Source organism: Natrix helvetica, assembly GCF_964273705.1.
Source record: "Natrix helvetica genome assembly, chromosome: 12".
Taxonomy (NCBI): domain Eukaryota; kingdom Metazoa; phylum Chordata; class Lepidosauria; order Squamata; family Natricidae; genus Natrix; species Natrix helvetica.
The window spans coordinates 1,090,633-1,104,978 of record NC_138556.1 but is presented as its reverse complement, the minus strand read 5'-3'; the positions used below and the strand labels follow the sequence as shown (position 1 = coordinate 1,104,978).

General features: G+C 47.7%; 1 protein-coding gene across 6 annotated transcripts in view; it reads right to left on the bottom strand.

The window, feature by feature from the left end:
• Window positions 1-12,826: 12,826 nt before the first annotated feature.
• The window catches only part of LOC309398231 (transducin-like enhancer protein 3), a 45,568-nt gene continuing 44,048 nt past the window's right edge, over window positions 12,827-14,346 (bottom strand). Inside the window, exon 20 of one of the 6 annotated variants that reach the window (XM_081964927.1) lies at window positions 12,827-14,296. In XM_081964927.1, coding sequence (XP_081821053.1) covers window positions 14,189-14,296 — 108 coding nt within the window. In that variant the 3' untranslated portion in view covers window positions 12,827-14,188. The remainder of the gene's footprint in view (window positions 14,297-14,346) is intronic. The other 5 variants (XM_081964928.1, XM_081964929.1, XM_081964930.1 and 2 more) reach the window with 5 other exon arrangements.

The window sequence follows — 14,346 nt, the reverse complement described above, 5'->3', positions numbered from 1 at the left end:
GCTCACTTACCATTTTCTTCCCTATTTCAATTTGTGTTCCTAATCTGATTTTTGTGGTGCTGCTTTTGATAGGTTGGACTGTTTTATCCCTTTGTGTAAAGACAGATGCAAAACATGAGTTAAATAGTTGTGCTTTCTCCCTTTTGCTTGTTACCTTCTTGCCACTTTCTCCCAGCAATGGACCAATTGGTTCCTTAACTTTTTTTCTTGCTTTTAACATGTTGGAAGAAGCTTTTTTTGTTAATTTTTACTTTTGTGGCAAGCCTTTCTTCATTGTGAACCTTAGCTTTCCTCACTTCATCTTTACAGGCTGGGGCTATTTGCTGATATTCTGCCTTAATTATGTCACCCTCCTTCCACTTTTTATACTTACCTTTTTTGTCTTTCAGTTTGTCAGATAGTTCTTTATGCAGCCATGCTGGTTTCTTTTGGGAGCTGTTATTTTTCTTCTTCATTGGTATTGTGCTAGACTGGGCTTTTGTAATCTCATTTTTCAAAATTTCCCAAGCTTCTTGAGTTGTTTTCCCCTTGAGGATTCTCATCCATGGAATTTTTCCCAAGCTCTCTCTAAGTTTATTGAAATTAGCTTTCTTAAAGTCCAAGACTCTAGTTTGACTTTGTTCTACTACTTGTGTTTGCATAATGTTGAATTCCAATATTGCATGGTCACTTGCCCCCAGGGTTCCTGTGGCTTCAACACCTTCTATCATTTCCTCCCTGTTAGTGAGAATTAAGTCCAATATGGCTGATACCCTTGTTCTCTTCTCTACTTTTTGGGAAACAAAGTTGTCTGCTAGGTTTGTTAGGAATCTGTTGGATCTTCCACTTGGTGCAGAGTTTGTTTCCCAGTTGATGTCAGGGTAGTTACAATCCCCCACTACTATTGTGGTGTGCTTCCTACATACCTTAGTTAGCTGACTAGAAAAAAGTTCATCTACTTCTTCTGCTTGGTTGGGTGGCCTGTAGTATAGACCTATGGCAATGTCATTTCCCCCCCCCCCCAACCTTTAATATTGACCCAAATGCATTCAAGATAGTTCTCATCATTGTTGTGCTCTATTTCTGTAGAGAGGTAATTATTTCTTATATATAGTGCAACTCCTCCTCCTCTTTTATTTGGTCTATTTCTTTTAAATAATTTAAATCCTTCTAGCTGTATGTTCCATTTGTCAGTTTCATCCCACCAAGTTTCTGTAATGGCAATAATATCGTATCTGCCCTCTTTTACTTGAATTTCTAATTCGCCCTGTTTATTCCTCATACTCTGTGCATTGGTGTATAGACATTTGAGTCCATTTTGATTGACCTTGTGTTTACTGTCTACATAACCTGTGTTATGCCTGACTGCCTCTATTTTCTTGCCACTTGTGTGATTCATGCACATGGTATGGCAATCACTATTAAATGCTTGGTTTTGCTTGACAGCAGGAGTGATAATCTTACCCACACACAAATCTATGTTACATGCACTTATAGCCCTATGAATTTTAGTTTGCTAGGGACAGAAATGTTCTGTATCTATTAATTCTCTGTCCCCGCTCTTCAGTTTAAATGTTTATCAAGAAAATCTGTGAATTTAATGCCAAGTAATTCAGTCCCTTTCTTGGGTGGGTGCAACCCATCTCTTTTGTACAGTTTTTCATTGGACCAGCTACAGGCATCATGACTTAAAAAACCAAAGCCTTCCCTTTTACACCACTCCTTTAGCCAAACATTAAACTCTGCTACACGCTGGCCCCTACGTTCCCTCTAAGGTGCGCGGCTGCCCGCCCGTGCAGGTGGCAAGAAAACACCGTGCAGCAGTTTTCAACTGCTGCGCAGTGATTTCTATTGCCACAGGCTCCAGAAGCTGGGGAGGTCCTTTGCAGGCAGCTAGAACGGGCCGCCCGCAAAGGACTTCCCCAGACTTGCTTTGAGGAGCACGGGGCGACTGAGGCTAGTTATGAAGCCCCAAAGCCCCCACCACCACCAGAAGAACTGCTGCGACCTCCTCCTCCTCCTCCTCTAACAGGCAGCACTGCCGGATTTGCCGCCCGGCGCTGCGGCTGAGATGAAGCCGCCAAAGCTCCAGCCGGCATCTCCGCGCGTGGCAGCGGCGCCTCCCCTCCGCTCAGAGCACCTGAGCTCAGCACTGGGTTACCCCTGCCCCCTCCTCCTCCTCCTCCGCTGTGCTTTTGAGGTGCCATGAGGCTGCAGGAGACAGTAGGAAGGCGGGGGGGAGCAGGGGGAAAAAAAGCCTCATGGCTCCTCAAAAGCACGGAGGAGGAGGAGCGGGCTCCAGCGCTGAGCTCAGGAGCAAATCTGGTGGGGCTGTTGGAGGAGGAGGAGGTAGCAGCAGTTATTCTGGTGGCAACTCGTCGACATCTTCAGCAGCAGCCCTGCCCACAATGAAGAAAGTAAAGATGGAGCAGATCCACGCAGATGACGTCGCTGCAACAGGACTGGAGGAGGAATTCTGGGAGTTGAAGTCCACAAGTCTTAAAGCTGTCAGGTTTGAAGACCTCTGCGTTTTTTTTCTAGGGGGTGGAAGGGTCTTGCAACTTGACAGCTTTAAGACTTCAATGCTTCAAATGCCAGAGTTCCTGAGCCAACAGGACTGGAGGAGGAATTCTGGGAGTTGAAGTCCACAAGTCTTAAAGCTGTCAGATTTGAAGACCCCTGGGGGTTTTTTCCCTAAAGGATTAGGGTGCAAGGATCTTGTAACTTGACAGCTTTAAGACTTGCATGCTTCAATGCCAGAGTTCCTGAGCCAACATGACTGGAAGAGGAATTCTGGGAGTTGAAGTCCACAAATCTTAAAGCTGTCAGGTTTGAAGACCCCTGGGTTTTTTTCCTAAAGGGTTAGGGGTGCAAGGGTCTTGTAACTTGACAGCTTTAAGAGTTGCGTGCTTCAAATGCCAGAGTTTCTGAGCCAACATTTTGGTTGCTAAGCAGGAGCGTTGTTAAGTGATACTGATATTATATAACACTTTTAATTAAGCGTGTACCTTGAAGAAACATAACTTTGAGTTTCAAATAATACTGATTTCGTTGTTGTCTTAGGTGACATCTGTGAAAAAAATTCAGGTGCTCAGGCATGAAAATGTGCCGCTCAAACACTATACTTTTCTGCTCACATTGAAAAAAAATTAGAGGGAACATTGGCTGGCCCTTCCCTTTTTGTTCCTTATATACTGGTAAAACCTCTGAAAAGATAAGCCTACAACCTATACTACTAAGTTCATACCCCAAGTTCTGGAAATCATTCTGCACAGAAAGTACATCTTTTTGGGACAGATCATTAGGGCAAAGATGTATAATAGCATCAACGTCACAGTCCTTACTTGCATTCTTGACTATCTTAAGAATACGCCTCTTGTCTCTGCTGGCAGTAGCACCTGGCAGACACCTGACCTCTTTTAAAACCTCCATATCCTCTCCTAAATTTACATCCCTTACGACTGAATCACCAACCAGAAGGTAGCTTCTCTTTTTGTATATCTTGCTCTTCTTCTGCGACTGATGTGTGATACCTGGTTCCCCATTTCGCCTTTCCGAAGAAAGTTCTTCATTTTGGACCATGATCCCCTGCTTATTTGAGTCATCATTATCACAACCACCTTGACCTATCTCTTTAGTGTCCCCATTAAGGTCAGCAAGGGCACTACAGTGGGGCAAAAAAGTATTTAGTCAACCACCAATTGTGCAAGTTCTCCCACTTAAAAAGATGAGAGAGGCCTGTAATTGGCATCATAGGTAGACCTCAACTGTGAGAGACAAAATGTAAAACAAAAGACCAAACAATCACATTGGCTGATTTGGAAATAATTTATTTGCAAATTATGCTGGAAAATAAGTATTTGGTCAGTATCAAAAGTTCATCTCAATATTTCGTTATATATCCTTTGTTGGCAATGACAGAGGTCAAACGTTTTCTGTAAGTCTTCACAAGGTTGGCACACAATGTTGCTGGTATGTTGGCCCATTCCTCCATGCAGATCTCCTCTAAAGCAGTGATGTTTTGGGGCTGTCGCTGGGCAACACGGACTTTCAACTCCCTCCAAAGGTTTTCTATGGGGTTGAGATCTGGAGACTGGCTAGGCCACTCCAGGACCTTCTTACGAAGCCACTCCTTCATTGCCCGGGCAGTATGTTTGGAATCATTGTCATGTTAAAAGACCCAGCCACGTTTCATCTTCAATGCCCTTGCTGATGGAAGGAGGTTTGCACTCAAAATCTCACAATACATGGCCCCATTCATTCTGTCCTGTACACGGATCAGTTGTCCTAGTCCCTTTGCAGAAAAACAGCCCCAAAGCATGATGTTGCCACCCCCGTGCTTCACAGTAGGTATGGTGTTCTTTGGATGCAACTCAGCATTCTCTCTCCTCCAAACACGACGAGTTGTGTTTCTACCAAACAGTTCTATTTTGGTTTCATCTGACCATATGACATTCTCCCAATCCTCTTCTGGATCATTCAAATGCTCTCTAGCAAACTTCAGATGGGCCCGGACATGGACTGACTTAAGCAGGGGGACACGTCTGGCACTGCAGGATCTGAGTCCCTGGCGGCGTAGTGTGTTACTGATGGTAGCCTTTGTTACGTTGGTCCCAGCTCTCTGCAGGTCATTCACTAGGTCCCCCCGTGTGATCCTGGGATTTTTGCTCACCGTTCTTGGGATCATTTTGAGCCCACGGGGTGAGATCTTGCGTGGAGCCCCAGATCGAGGGAGATTATCAGTGGTCTTGTATGTCTTCCATTTTCTAATTATTGCTCCCACAATTGATTTGTTCACACCAAGCTGCTTGCCTATTGCAGGTTCAGTCTTCCCAGCCTGGTGCAGGTCTACAATTTTGTTTCTGGTGTCCTTTGACAGCTCTTTGGTCTTCACCATAGTGGAGTTTGGAGTGTGACTGTTTGAGGTTGTGGACAGATGTCTTTTATACTGATGACAAGTTCGAACGGGTGCCATTGATACAGGTAATGAGTGCAGGACAGAGGAGCCTCCTAAAGAAGAAGGTACAGGTCTGTGAGAGCCAGAAATCTTGCTTGTTTGTAGGTGACCAAATACTTATTTTCCACCATAATTTGCAAATAAATTCTTTCCAAATCAGCCGATGTGATTGTTTGGTCTTTTTTTTTACATTTTGTCTCTCACAGTTGAGGTCTACCTATGATGCCAATTACAGGCCTCTCTCATCTTTTTAAGTGGGAGAACTTGCACAATTGGTGGTTGACTAAATACTTTTTTGCCCCACTGTATATCTGTTTTGCTGGGTCACAGCAAAAGCTTTGTGTTTATGGTTCACAGCTCTCAACCTGCCAGATCCCACGGTTGTCCAGACTGCTCTTCTCCTGCAAGATTTTTGTGGCAGAGGAGACTGATAGCATGGCATCTCCATAGAGTGGAATGGCTGAAGCAGACACCTAGTTTCTGCTTGGAGAGCACAGATTACAGATTCTAGATAGGTAATCTGTCTATGTAGACTAGTAATTTGTTTACAAAGGGGACAGTATCCAAATTTGAAAAGAGTACTGCGAAAGACAGGTGCAAAACAGCTATTACATTGAACTAAGCCGGTCATTTTGAAATAAAATAAAATCACAATCTCAAGCACACTAATCGAGAATGTATTATTGCGATTTTGGTTTATAGATATATGATTTGCACGCCGTTAGGCGCGCAGGCCCCCACCTCAGTCTCTTTGTCTCTCTGACTCACCCCCCTTCTATCCAGCAGCTTCAATCCCAGCTTCAGGAAGGTTCAAATGATATTACACAATTAGTCTACCAAATATCAATTCCTTTCAGTTGATGTGAGAATAATCCAACTTTGAAATCTGTAATAGTGAAGCTCACCGCCATGAGTGAAGGCCCATCAAAGGCCAGTGAGCCTTGCAGACTCTCTTTTGCATGGCAAGCCAAATATGGGCACTCTGTCCCACACCATATAGCACTGACCATTTCCACTCAAATATGTTTAAAGAACTTCAGACACAATGAAAAATGAAGCTTAACCCTATTCGATTAAAACTACTCATTACTGAATCACTACTAAAAACTATTTGAGAAGGGCTAACATGTTTATTGGACCCGTGCCCCTCCTGGCTTGTACTGGCATCCTGGGAGGTTACACGAGACTGGCTCCTGGGCCTAGTGAATGCTTCGCTGAGCGAGGGGTCTCTCCCGGCCGCCTTGAAAGAGGCGGTAGTGAGACCCTTGCTCAAGAAGCCTTCCCTGGACCCTTTGGAGCTGGCCAATTATCGTCCTGTCTCCAACCTTCCCTTTTTGGCGAAGGTTGTAGAGAGTGTGGTGGCCTACCAGTTTCCACAACATCTGGAGGAAAATGATTATCTAGACCCGCGCCAGTCCGGCTTCCGCCCCGGTCACAGCACGGAGACGGCCTTGGTCGTGTTGGTGGATGATCTCTGGAGGGCCAGAGACAGAGGTTGTTCCTCTATCCTGGTCCTATTAGACCTCTCGGCGGCTTTTGATACCATCGACCATGGTATCCTGCTGCGCCGGCTGGAGGGGCTGGGGGTCCGGGGCACCGTTTTGCGATGGTTCGGCTCCTACCTTTCTGACCGGACGCAGCGTGTGTTGGCAGGAGAAGAGAGGTCGACCCTACGCCCCCTTACTTGTGGGGTGCCACAGGGGTCGGTCCTCTCGCCACTCCTCTTCAACACATATATGAAGCCGCTGGGTGAGATCATCCGTGGTTTCGGGGTGGGATACCATCTGTACGCTGATGATACTCAGCTGTACTTTTCCACCCCGAACCACCCCAACAAGGCCATCGAAGTGATGTCCCGGTGTGTGGAAGCCGTACGGATCTGGATGGATGACAACCGACTCAAGCTCAACCCCTCCAAGACGGAGTGGCTGTGGGTACCAGCTCCCCGGTTCAGCCAATTAATTCCATCATTGGCCATTGGGGGCATTCAACTTGCCCCCGTGGAGCGGGCGCGCAATTTGGGCGTCCTCCTGGATGCCCGGCTGTCCATGGATGACCATGTGACAGCCGTGGCAAGGGGGGCGTTCCACCAGGTTCGCCTGGTGCGTCAATTGCGCCCCCTACTGGACCGGGACGCCTTACGCACAGTCACTCATGCGCTGGTGACGTCTCGCTTGGACTACTGTAACGCTCTCTACATGGGGCTTCCCTTGAAATGCACCCGGAGGCTACAGTTGGTCCAGAACGCAGCCGCGCGGGTAATTATGGGGAGTACTAGGTACTCCCATGTGACACCGTTCCTGCGCGAGCTGCACTGGCTTCCTGTGGTCTATCGGGTGCGTTTCAAGGTTTTGATAATAATCTTTAAAGCGCTCCATGGCTCAGGACCTAGTTACTTGCGGGATCGTATTCTGCCCCATACATCCCTGCGACCAATCCGCTCGCACAGAGAGGGCCTCCTCCAGGTGCCGTCCACAAGACAGTGTCGGGGGGCGGCGCCTAGGAGTAGAGCCTTCTCTGTGGCGGGCCCAGCCCTGTGGAATGACCTCCCTCCGGATATTAGGAATACCTCTGACCTCCGCTCCTTTCGTATTAAGCTTAAGACCCACCTATTCCAAGCAGCTGGCCTGGCTCAACTTTGATCTAACCATATCGCTCCTGACGGGCTTTTACTGGGTATTTTAATTATATTTAATTATCTAGGGGTTTTTAAATATTGTATTTTAATTGTTTTATTTATCAGCCGACCTCCTCCTCGTGTATGTCTCGGTATATGTCTCTGTTATATGTTTGTTTTGTCCATATTTATTTCATATGTTTCATTGTACGCCGCCCCGAGTCCTTCGGGAGAGGGTGCGGCTAAGAAATAAATATTTATTATTATTATTATTAAGCAGTCACAGCAGATGGGCCTCCTGAGCGGAGGACCATGTTTTGCCTAAGCCCTGTGCTGAAAAGGGACTGGGCTTGGTGGTCCTTCTAATGCCACAATCTATCAACCGGCTTATTCAAAAAAGGAAGGTGCTGATCCTATACAGAGCCTCAAGAAATGGAGACCCCTCGGCCATTTTGTCAAGAGCCTCTGAAGTTTCAACAAGCCCAATATCTAACTAATAGCTAACAGAAATTGAGCTGTTACTTCATTTAATTCAGTCTTATTTCATTCCCACTCAGCTCCTGCATTTCTGCATATAAAATCAGCTGTTATTCTAATCACTCTTTATCTCTGCTACAGGCTTGAAAAACATTGGGGATAACCATTGGATACAAAAGAGATGAATGTACTTTAAGGGTGGGGGTAGAGCAGACAGCCAGGAAGCCCTTGCACATCCATGCAGGGTACCCCTCCAATTCCAAAACTATCATTGAGCTAAGAAAGTTAGGTTATGGCACTTCAGGCAGCAGGTCAGATCTTACTTGACTTTGGCCACACAGAAAGCCCATTAGTTCCCCAGCCTTTCTGGCTTTGCGACTGGAGAGGGGATTACAAGCAAATACTTACATGCTGCTTCATTTGTGCAAGCAGTGTGCATGTGTTCACTCTTCCTCCATTCATGCAAGTCAAGCTGTGGCACGCATGCTCACCTGCTACTCCCGCAAAGTGAAGCTGCGCATGTGTTCGCACTCACCCACCGCTTCCGTGGCCCAATTCCAAAGGGGCTGCAGCCCAGTACAGACTCATGGCCTGGGGGTTGGGGACCCTTGCATTAGGAGGTATGAAGATCTGACAAATACTTTCTGCTGCCTCAATCACACCCTGTTATATATAGGTGTTAGGTTTTGTATCGCCACACCAGCATATGCAAAATGGGCTGAATCATCCATTTATCTCAACAAGATAGAAAGAGCAACAACTGAAGTCTTCAAGGCACCAAGCGCTGCCTCAATGGGGCCAAAATAGATGCCCCATAGAACATATGTCCCATATGTATTTCACAGATGGTGGAACAGAGCAAGGTTGGAAAATGACAGGATTAAGCTACAGTCCTATCCAAGCAATAGGTGTCAGTGACTCCGACATTGACGTTTTCTGTCTACTTGAGAATAAATCTCAGTGAAATCAGAGGCACTTCAAAGATCAACCAACATCTCCAATGGCTTGAATAGTCAATCTCCCTGAAGAAGAATCCATTCATTTCCGCCCCAGGCGCCTGATGGAACCGGATAGGTTCCAGGCGGAGCTTGGGCCACTTCCTGCTGACCTGTCCCGCCCCCGGGCTGAGGACCTGGTAGCCGCATGGAATAGTGCGGCTGCCGGTGCCTTGGACCGGGTGGCGCCTTTGCGGCCTCTCCGACGGCCACGATCGACCCGGGCCCCCTGGTTTAACGGGGAGCTAAGGGCGATGAAACGCCTTAGGAGACGCCTGGAGAGTAAGTGGAGATCCTCCCGCTCCGAAGCTGACCGAACACAGGTAAGAGCCTACATAAGGACCTACCTTGTGGCAATAAGAGTGGCCAAACGTCAGTATTGTGCCACTCTTATAGCGTCCGCAGAGAACCGCCCTGCCGCCCTGTTTCGGGTGACCCGCTCCCTTCTGTCACAGGAGCAGCGGGACCCCCCATTGCAGGGCAGGGCAGAGGAATTTGGAGAGTTCCTGCAGGATAAAATCGATCATATCCGGAGAGGTTGGACCCACTCCAGTGCTCCAGTGGGGACGTCCGAGACTAGTCTTGAGAGACCATGCTGGGAGGAGTTTGACCCTGTTGTCATCGAAGATTTGGACAGGTTGCGCGGGCGACTGCGGGCCACCACATGTTTACTGGACCCATGTCCCTCCTGGTCGGTGCTGGCCTCCTGGGAGGGCTCACGAGGCTGGCTACTGGGACTGGTGAACGCTTCGTTGGGGGAGGGCCTGATGCCGGCCGCCTTGAAAGAGGCGGTGGTCAGGCCCCTGCTCAAGAAGCCTTCTCTGGACCCAAAGGAGCTAGCAAATTATCGTCCTGTCTCCAACCTTCCTTTTTTAGCGAAGGTTGTTGAGAGTGTGGTGGCTCAGCAGTTTCCGCGCCACCTGGAGGAAGCTGATTATCTAGACCCGCGCCAGTCCGGCTTCCGACCCGGTCACAGCACGGAGACGGCCTTGGTCGCGTTGGTGGATGATCTCTGGAGGGCAAAGGATGGGGGTTGTTCCTCCATCCTTGTCCTATTAGATCTCTCGGCGGCCTTCGATACCATCGACCATGGTATCCTATTGCGCCGGCTGGAGGGGTTGGAGGCACCGTGCTACGGTGGTTCCGCTCCTACCTCTCTGGCCGGACGCAATGTGTGTTGACGGGGGAGCAGAGGTCGACCGCAAGGCCCCTCATTTGTGGGGTCCCTCAGGGGTCGATCCTCTCGCCTCTCCTGTTCAACATATATATGAAGCCGCTGGGCGAGATCATCCGTGGTTTTGGGGTGAGTTACCATCTGTACGCTGATGACACTCAGTTGTACATTTCCACCCCAAACCACCCCAACGAGGCTGTCGAAGTGATGGCCCGGTGTCTGGAAGCCGTACGGGTCTGGATGGATGACAACAGGCTCAGGCTCAACCCCTCCAAGACAGAGTGGCTGTGGTTCCCGGCTTCCAGATTCAATCAGCATACTCCATCGCTGACCATCGGGGATGAGCAATTAGCCCCGGTGGAAGGGGCGCGCAACTTGGGCGTCCTCCTTGACGATCGGCTGACCTTAGAAGATCACGTGGCGGCCGTGGCAAGGGGGGCGTTCCACCAGGTTCGCCTGGTGCGCCAGTTGCGGCCCCTTTTGGACCGGGAGGCCTTGCGCACAGTCACTCACGCGCTGGTGACGTCCCGCCTGGACTACTGTAACGCTCTCTACATGGGGCTCCCCTTGAGGTGCGCCCGGAGACTGCAGTTGGTCCAGAATGCAGCCGCGCGGGTTATTATGGGGAGATCGAGATTCTCCCATATAACACCTATCCTGCGCGAGCTGCACTGGCTTCCTGTGGCCTACCGGGTGCGCTTCAAGGTACTGGTTACCATCTTCAAAGCGCTCCATGGCACAGGGCCCAGTTACCTGCGGGATCGCGTCCTGCCCCATACATCCCTGCGACCCATTCGCTCACACAGAGAGGGGCTACTCCGGGTGCCGTCCTCTAGAGAGTGCCAGAGGGCGGTGCCCAGGAGTAGGGCCTTCTCTGTGGTGGGCCCTACCCTTTGGAATGACCTCCCCCCAGACATCCGGACAACAACCGACCTTCGCTCCTTCCGTATGAAGCTGAAGACCTACCTGTTTTGTCAAGCCGGCCTGGCATAACGTTACAATCTTGCCACCCCAGGTCATTTTATAATGGGAAATTTTGTTTTTTAAAGTTTTTAGAGTTTAATATTTTTGGGGCTTTAAATTTTGTAAGTATGCTTATTTATGGACTTATTTTTACCTCCTCTGCACGATATATGGTGCTATCTTGATTATTGCTCTGTACGTCGCCCCGAGTCCCTGTGGGGAGAGGGGGCGACTAATAAGTTCAATAAAATAAATAAAATAAATAAATTTCCAAAGCCAAAGCTGACTTCACCATTTATTTACTTTTTTTGCAATTTGGACCAAATGGCTGGCATTTTATTGCCCAGGGTGTAAAAATAATTTCCCACTTCATCTGTGCAAATTTGCTTAGAAAAGACGTAACAGGAAAGAAGACTCCTAAGACTGCCTAAATTCTAAATTCCATTCTCATGGGCACAATGCGCCCCCTGGCCATGGACCAGCACCAGAACTATCAAAATTGCCCTCTGGCAGCAGGAGTCCTGTCCTCACACAGCACAATGCCTGCCCCCAAAGAAGTGGGGCTGCCTTGTCTCCTTTCCCCTTCCAATAAAGATAACAAGTACAATTACAGCTCCAAGCAGGAACCAAAGCAGCTCAGAATTTGGCCTCTTCTCCTATCCAAAAGATCAAGCAATGGCAATGTCGCAACAACCAGGGTGAAGAGATTGAATGCATGCAAGAACTCCTAGGATCGCAGCTTGATCAAAGCCGTGAATGTGGTCCATAAATAAAGCATGAAACTGCACTGGGTGGCCCTGCACTGATGAGCAAAAACAAAGTATGGAAAAGCAAAGACATCAGCTGGGCTACTAAATGCAGGTTACTCGCACTATTGCATTTCTCATAGCAACCTACAGTTCTGAAAGTTTGTCATGAAAAAAACGAGACGGGACTTGTTCGAGCTGTGATGCAGGAGGCGGCTTCTGAAGCGCATCCTTTGGACAGCAAAGGTGACAAATAAGCAAGTACCGGTATAAACCAAACTCAAAGCCAAAACCACCAAAAACTGCCTTACGTATAGTCCTTCAGATAACTGGAAAAGGCAGTTGTACTCAAAATGGTCAGTGGAAGGAAAAAGGAAACCAGCCACCCAGAACATCAAAGCCGAAACCAGCCAGGCATAAAACAAATGAAAGAAGCCAAACAAATGTAGAATGGGGAGAGAACTGGCCCATTCAATCACGGAGAATCAGACACCACGGAACAGGTTGCATCATCATCATCATCATCTTCATCATCATCACCACCACCACCACCATGTAAGATAAGGACCATACATATACAATGTAATCATGGACTGGACGAACTCCTCCTCCAATCAACCTCATTTTCAATTCTTCCGCACAGGACAATTTGAACCATAAGGGGACAGTCTACAAACAATGGGGAAACAGGGAACGTTTGGGGATATTCTTGAAGCGGGATGCTAAGAATGAATTTCTGCTAGAAAGCAGGTCACTGGGGAAGCTATCGCTGGGTTGAAAAGTGATAACTTTTCACACCTCAAGATATTGGAAATATTTTGCTCATTTGCAAAGTTTAATTAGCATAAAAATGTAGACCAGAACAAAGCAGAATGATGATTTGTAACAATTGGGGGAGGGGGGAGCTACATACATGAATGCTCCTGTTTATCTTGGAAAAATGCAGAGGGCATCTTCACGACCCAACCCAGCCACACGCAATCGAGCTTCAGCCCCTTCGGCCTGCCGACAAAAAGGATTTGGCCTCCCAGACAAAGACCCTTCCACTCCATCTGCCTTTGTGCATCAGCAGGGCTTTTAATAGAAACAGGTAGTTTTTTCACCATTAAGCTACAGTTACCTTTTTAAAAACCAGATCAAAATCAACAATTAAAAAATAATCCATAAAATGTGGTATAAAAATTCTTTTTCATATGCTACATTGCGAGGCAAGTTCTGCTACACAAATACGTAATTTCCCGTCTTTAATTTTAATTTTATTTTCTCCTTTAGTACAAAAATGCCAGAAACGGGCCTCCCTCCCTGCTCCCTTCCCCACATACAACTTTTATTCAGGCCAACAGGCTGAAACACGGATTGCCAAAAGCCACAGAAATCCCACTGTCCACCACCCCATAAAGAAACCATGTTCATTAGTAAACTTAAAAAACAACCTGCATTTAAACATTATTATCTATTACTTTATTTTCATTGGAGTAAAAAAAAATCCCACCACAAGTTGCTATTCTCGTTTTCTTTGCTCCCTGAGCGTTATTAGTTAACGGTTGCGTTCCCGAACCCCCGTCCTCTCAGTGTTTGGGTCTGAACGCTGTAATGGGCAAGGGCCCACTTGAGGGGCAAGGCATCCTGTTGCCCCGACTGACAAGTGCTTTGGAAACGGCGACTTCTCCGCTGCCAGCAGAACTGGAAGAGAAGGGTCCAGCTGAAGGCTCAATGCCAGAAGAACCAGTTCACACATCCAAGAGAGAAAACCATTTCATGGAGGACACCTTTGCTCAGGCTGGTCACGAGGCTGGTAAGAGTATCTCCAAGCATATTTTCAAGGGGAGGGGAGGGCAGGGTTGGGAGAAAAATAATGGTGGTTACCACCAGAATGGAAACAAAACAGAAGCAGTTCACAGCAAGAGCAGACCAAGAAAGCAGCAGCAGAAATCAAAGAGGGCGACAACACGCTGCTGAGCAGCAGAACAAGGAAGCCACAGCATGAAGCTCCTGTTATCTACAGTTCCTACAAGTCTGATGGGGAAAGGAGACCCCTCCTGAATGCCCATCCAGGGTGTTAGCTGCCTTCTGATCGCTGGCATGAGGCCTAAGAACCAGGAGAAAAACACAAACCAGCATGGACAATGCGCTGCCACTGATCAGCTGGATTAAGCTTCAAAGTCCCTTCCAGAAGATCCAACCAGGTCATAAAGCCCTCCAGACGGCATCAAAGGACCCTTCTTCCGATGCTCTCCTTTTGCGCTCTTCTGCCAGAGTCATTAGCCAAGTCATAGCTACTCAGTAGATGACTTCGTAAACTGTGGCCTTCTTGTCACCTGAACCTGTGACAATGTATTTGTCATCTGCTGAAATGTCACAGCTTAAAACGGAAGAAGATTCTTTTGACTTGATGGGGAAAAGAAAAAGAAAAAACAATCCCTTTTAGTTTCCACAGG